Source organism: Antechinus flavipes, chromosome 2 (assembly GCF_016432865.1).
Source record: "Antechinus flavipes isolate AdamAnt ecotype Samford, QLD, Australia chromosome 2, AdamAnt_v2, whole genome shotgun sequence".
Taxonomy (NCBI): domain Eukaryota; kingdom Metazoa; phylum Chordata; class Mammalia; order Dasyuromorphia; family Dasyuridae; genus Antechinus; species Antechinus flavipes.
This window is the reverse complement of record NC_067399.1, coordinates 472,958,853-472,964,852: the sequence shown is the minus strand read 5'-3', so window position 1 is coordinate 472,964,852 and position 6,000 is coordinate 472,958,853. Positions and strand designations below refer to the sequence as shown.

General features: G+C 40.4%; 1 protein-coding gene and 1 pseudogene across 2 annotated transcripts in view; one reads left to right on the top strand and one right to left on the bottom strand.

The window, feature by feature from the left end:
* Positions 1 to 1,923: 1,923 nt before the first annotated feature.
* LOC127550624 (40S ribosomal protein S17-like) lies at positions 1,924 to 2,707 on the bottom strand (annotated as a pseudogene).
* GPI (glucose-6-phosphate isomerase) overlaps positions 2,169 to 6,000 on the top strand; it is a 29,050-nt gene continuing 25,218 nt past the window's right edge. The window contains exons 1-2 of one of the 2 annotated variants that reach the window (XM_051979719.1): positions 2,169 to 2,263; positions 2,866 to 3,016. In XM_051979719.1, coding sequence (XP_051835679.1) covers positions 2,895 to 3,016 — 122 coding nt within the window. In that variant the 5' untranslated portion in view covers positions 2,169 to 2,263; positions 2,866 to 2,894. Of the gene's footprint in view, positions 2,264 to 2,831; positions 3,017 to 6,000 lie in introns of those variants that run through there. The other variant, XM_051979718.1, reaches the window with a different exon arrangement.

The following is a 6,000-nucleotide window of genomic DNA, read 5'->3' as shown; positions in this document are numbered from 1 at the left end:
CACAGATTGCACACAAAAATCACAGATATATTATGTTTTCTCTCTTCCAAAAATATAGCCCACTTATGAATCTCCCTATTTCTATCTAGACTGAGAACACTATCATCTTCCCAGTTATCTATGCTTGCAATTTCAGTCATCTTAACTGCCTTACTCTCCATTCCATGCATCCACTCAGTTTGCTGAATATGTTGTCAGACTTACTTCTGTATCTCTAGCATGCCTCTACTCAACAATCACCACTTTAGTTCAGTCTCAACATCTTTCAACTTTTGCAATAACTTTTTTTATGGCAGTTTTCCAATATATTTTAATAGTATTTTATTTTTCTAAATACATGCAAAGGATAGTTTTCAATATTCACCTTTGCAAAATCTTGTGTTCCAAATTTTTCTCCCTTTCCTCTCCACCCAAGACAGCAAGCAATCTGATATAAGTGAAACATGTGCAATTCTTCTAAACATATTTCTGTATTCACTAGAATGCACAAGACAAATCAGATCAAAAGGGGAAAAACTTGAGAAAGAAAAAACAAGAAGAAGCAAACAATAATGGAAAGGTGAAAATACTATGCTTTGAACCACATTTAGTCTCCATAGTTCTCTCTCTGGAAGTAGATGGCACTTTCCATCACAAGTCTATTGGAATTGTTTCACTGCTGAAAAGAGTCAAGTCCATCACAATTGCTCATCACATAATCTTATTATTTCTGTGTACAATATTCTCTTGATTCTGCTCACTTTGCTTAGCATCAGTTCATGTAAATCTTTCCAGACTTTTCTGAAATCAGCCTTGCAATAACTTTCTACTTGGTCTCCATTTCATGTTTTTTCCCTTTCCAATCTATGTACCACACAGTTGCCTAAGACTCCTGAAATATAGATCTGATCATATTATTCCTCTTCAATAAATTCTAGTGGCTCCCTATTGATACCTAGGACCAAATATTATTTCTCCTTTATCTCATCCTTTTTAATTTTGATTTTTGTGTTTTTTATAATTTGCATAATTATAGTATACCAGTACATGTGTATAATTTATAGGTAAATAGAGATATTGAGAGTACATGCCCCCAAATCTTTTACTGATAGAGGTACATGATTTTAAAAGTTAGACAATGATGTCTTTGTAACTCTTCCAAAAAAAAAAAAAAGAAATAAGATTGGAGGGTTCTAGGTATTTCAGTGGAAACAGTGCCAGGTGAAATTAGAACTTGTCTTTCTGAGTTCAAATCTGACCTCAAACACTTACTGTGTGGCCCTGGGCAAGTCATTTACCCCTGTTTGCTTCAGTTCCTTATCTGTAAAATGAGCTGGAGAAAGAAATGGCAAACATCTCCAATATCTTTGCCAAAAAACCCCAAAGTGGGGAGGAGTCAAGGACAGTCACACACAACTGAACAACAACAATGATTATTTCTTCTCTTTCTAAGTTTTCATAAACTATCTTTATAATTCATTCTCTAATCATCATTAGACCGTGAGTGCTTGAAGTAAAGACTCTTCTTTCTTTGTATCTTCTGCACTGAGCACAGTACCTGCACATAGTAAGTGCTTAATAAATGTTTGTTTACTGATAGACCTCAATTTTTCCAGAAATCAACATTAAATTCTACCATCCTGAATGTTAGAGAATTCACTTCTTTAAAAATCTAAGCATTTGCCTATTTCTATTCCTTTAGCACCAAATCATTGTTCACTATTTGTTAAAGATACCTATCTTTTGCTCTACAAGTCTGTCAGCAACTTCTTTCAGTACTTTGAGATGCAATTTGAACTCATTAATTAGGTAACTGGGTGGCTTGAATTAAGGCCAGTTATGTGCTTTACTGCAATTTCTTTACTTATTTGGGGTTCCATTTGTTTTTTTTTTCTTTTAGGGGGGAGATTCCCAAATTTATTGTAAAAAAGATAAAAGTAAATATTAAAGAGTTCCTCTTGGTGTTTTGAAATTCATCCCAACTGTGGGCTAAGTAATTTGCAGTTTGGACAAACTGCCAAAGTCCAGGAGTTTGAACATTTCTTTGATATGAGGATAGACTTCGATGATCTGATCCAAAGCAGAGAGAGATCTCAGGTTCATAGTTATCCCTCCTTTCTCTTTCTTCTTCCAACAGTTTGATGCAGATACCTCTCACCGGGCCTCTCTAGGTCCGCTTCATCAAATGAGTAATAACATAGTCCACGATCTTGTAGAGCTTCTTGCTGGAGCTGATGGGGATCTCCCTAAACACGAGCTTATTGGTGTGGAAGTCGTTGCCCAGGCGAGTGTAATATTTTTCAAAGATGACTCGGGCCGCCTTCTTCATAGTCTTGGTCCAAATAAGACCCATCTTGGCTTCTAGGGGTGAAGGGCGTTCCATTCCTTTTAAATTATTTTTGTTCCTTATACTGAATCCCTGAAGGTTTTCTCTACATGGAGACGATTAGCTTCCTGAGCTTGAATAAAGAGAAATCTTCCTGGCTAGGGCCAAAGAACAATGGGAGGGTTCTGAGACTAGGCTGATCCAATGCCCGTTTTCCAAATTTACATCTTACAAAGAGAAAAAGGATGGAGCGACGCCTGATCCCTTAGGATCGGATCTTCTTAGTTTAGGAAGGAGGTATTCTTTCCCTAATGCAATTTGACTCAATAGATATAAAACATTTCTCTATTATATTCATGGGATGGGAAATGGGCAAAACACCTGCAGAAAGAACCTAGTAGGCTGAGCCACCTTTTTGCCTTCCTTCTTGGGGCGGGGACACGGGGGGGAAGGGAAGGAGGCGGGACTTTGGGTACTGGGTGGGATCTCCTGGTCTATAAAAGTCGGAGCAGCAGCTACGTTGAAGCCATTTGCAAACTAAAAAGTGTTTCACATTCAAGCTGTCTTTCCTGCCGTTTGTGTCCCCATCATGGCCGCGCTCAGCCAGGACCCGAACTTCCAGAAGCTAGTCCAGTGGTACAGCAAGCATGGATCGGAGCTCAACCTCCGGCGCCTTTTTGAGACGGACCAGGACCGCTTCAACCGCTTCAGGTGGGCCCGGGATCAGGGGCCATGGGGTGGGTGGCAGGGTGTGGGCACCCTGGGCTGTGGTGGCTGCAAGGCGTCTGCAAGATGGGAGGGCTCCCTGCGGCGCCTTGGAACATGTGGAGGTGGGGTACGTGGGCATGGTTATGGGGGATGCTAATTGGTCGGCCCCTCTTGAAGCATTGGGGTGGGGGGGAAGCAGAAAGGAGGGACCCTGGGTTCCCTTTTTTGCCTGGAAGCTGTCCTAAGAGCTGGGAAGGAGGCTCAGGAGCCGCCTCCTTTTGCCCTTGACTCCTCCTTGCAGCGGGTTACGTGCGGGGGAGCACACACAGGGAAGGAGATCAACACATTGGAAGAGATTTGCGTGCAAGAGGGGGCCTGGGGAGATACTCCGTGAAAGAGACTAACTCTGTGCTCTTCACACAGCCAGAGAGATGTACGTGCGGAGAGACATGCATTGAAGGAGGCTAACTATGTGACATTCACACTGAGAGACACATGCACTGTCTCATTCACGGTGGGGGTGGGGTAGATTATCACGAACCGTGATACACACAGGGATAGGGATTATCTCGTACGGTGTTACAGTAGGAACAAATGGCGGGGCGGAGGGAGGAATAATTACCTATGATAGTGGGGGTGGGGGTGGGGGTGGGGATGGGGGTGGGGGTGGCCGAAAGAATCATTTGCATCTGTAGGGGTTGAGAGAAATAGAGCAACACACAATGTGATGCACTTAAATAAAAAAAGATAAATAGGAATAGTGATGTGTACAAGTTGGGGGGCAGGGGCAAGACAGTCACACACAAGGAAGAGAAGTGACCACATGGAAGGCCCAGTTAAAGTCACATTCCCTGGGACACACCCCAGGGAATTAACAGAGTCAGATTCATTCAGTAGTCTTGCTCTGTTCCGGTTCATGCCTTAGATGTGCTTAGTCATGATGAGAAGCCGAAGTATAACCCACTCCCATCTTTTCCCACTTCTATTCCCGTACTTTAATTCTCTCCTATTTTATTTTCAGTTTTGAATTTTTCCCCCTGCCTCTCCTTGGCCCCCAGCCATTGAGAAGACAAACATTCCTCACTTTCCCATGACACTAGATCTTTCTTTCCTTTTACTGGGGGAAAGTGTGTAAAAGTGAGGAGTAATCTTGAATTTCTCTGCCTCATTACTTTTACATTTTACATTACATTTTAGCATTCTAATGTGAGACAGACCAAGACTTGCAAATGATCTGATTAAGTCCAGTCAACAAGAATTTATTAAGCACTTAACTAGACATATGTTATGTACATAGTTATTTGCATATTGTTCACCTATTAGAAGATGAGTTCTTAAAGGTAGATGCTTTTTTTCTTTTTTCTTTTTGGCCATTCTTTATATCCTCAGCACTTAGCACAAGGCCTGGGTTCTAGTTAAGTGCTTAATAAATTTTTGTGTGTGTCTGTGAAAATCCCAGGAAAGGTATTAGCAAAATGAGCAGTGAGGACGACTCCCTCTTTCCCTCCCTTCCTCTTAAAGGTAACTAAGTCATTCAGTGGATAGAGTACTAGGCTGGGAGTCAGGAACCTGAGTTCAAATTTGGCCTGAGATACTCTCTGATTGTATAATCCCAAGCAAAAAACTTAACCTTTGCTTGCCTCAGCTTTCTTAACTGAAAAATGGGAATGATATAATACCTATCTTAAAGGATTGTGAGGATTAATTTAGCACATTGTTTAACAGATAATAGGTATCTAATAAGTGCTTATTCCTTTTCTTTCCTTATTTGTTATTGATATAGTATGCTAGATACTGTGATAAATACTTGGGATACAAAAAGAGAGGAAAAAAAACAGTCCCTGCTCTCAGGGAGCTCATACTCTAATGAGGAAACTCTTAGTACACAACTATATATAAACAATCTGTGTATTCAGGATAAATGGGAAATGACACTAGGAAGGTACTAGAAATTACACTAAGAAGGTTGGGAAAGCCTCTCTGTAGAATATGGGCACAGTCAGAGAAAATGCCTGGAGCAGAGAGATAGCTGTTTCTTGTTGGTGGAAGAGCAAGGAGGCTAGTGTCACTGAATTACAGTATAAAGAGATCAAGAAGATAGGGGTTAGATTAGAAAAGGCTTGAAAAGCCCAAGAGAATTTGTTCCTTGAGTTATAGGGAACTACTGAGGTTTTCTTGAATATAGGGGAAGGTGACATGATTGGATCTACATTTTAGAAAAATCACTTTGGTGGCTAATTGAAGGATAGATTGGCGTGGGGAAAGATGAGCAGACAAATCCACAACAGGCTATTGTAATAGTCCAAGTTTGAGGTGACCAGGATTTGTATCAAAGTGGTGGCAATATCAGTGTATTCGAGATTACAAAGGTGAAATTGACAGGCCTTAGCAATGGATTTTATGTAGGAGTGAGAAATATTTAGGAGGCAAAAGTGACAACTAGATTGTAAGCATAACAGGTAGAGAGGATACCCTCTTTGGTAAAAGGGAAGTTAGAAGGGGTGAGTTCAGTTTTGGACATGTTGGGTTTAAGATATCTATAGAATATCTAGTTAAGAAGTCTGAAAGGCATTGGAAAAGCAAGACTGGAAATCAGCAGAGAATAGGACAGGGTAAGTAAATCTGAGAATCATCAGCATAAAGATAATTAAATCCATAAAAGCTGATCATATAAAGTAGTATATATAGAGAAGAGGATTTTGGACAGAATCTTGTGGGACATCTACAGTTGGAGAGATAACCTGGATAAGGATCAGCAAGAGAGCAGTCTTATAAGTAGAAGAGAGTGGTGTTCTGAAAACCTAGAGAGAAGAGAGCCTTAAGAAGAGAGTGATCAGCAGTATCAAAAACTGTAAAGGTCAAGAAGAAAGAAAATTGAGAAAAGGTCATTGGAATTGTCAATTAAGAGGTCATTGGTAACTTTGGAAAGAGAAATTCTGGTGGAATAATGAGGTTAGAAGCTGATTTATAGGAGGTTAAGAAGAAAG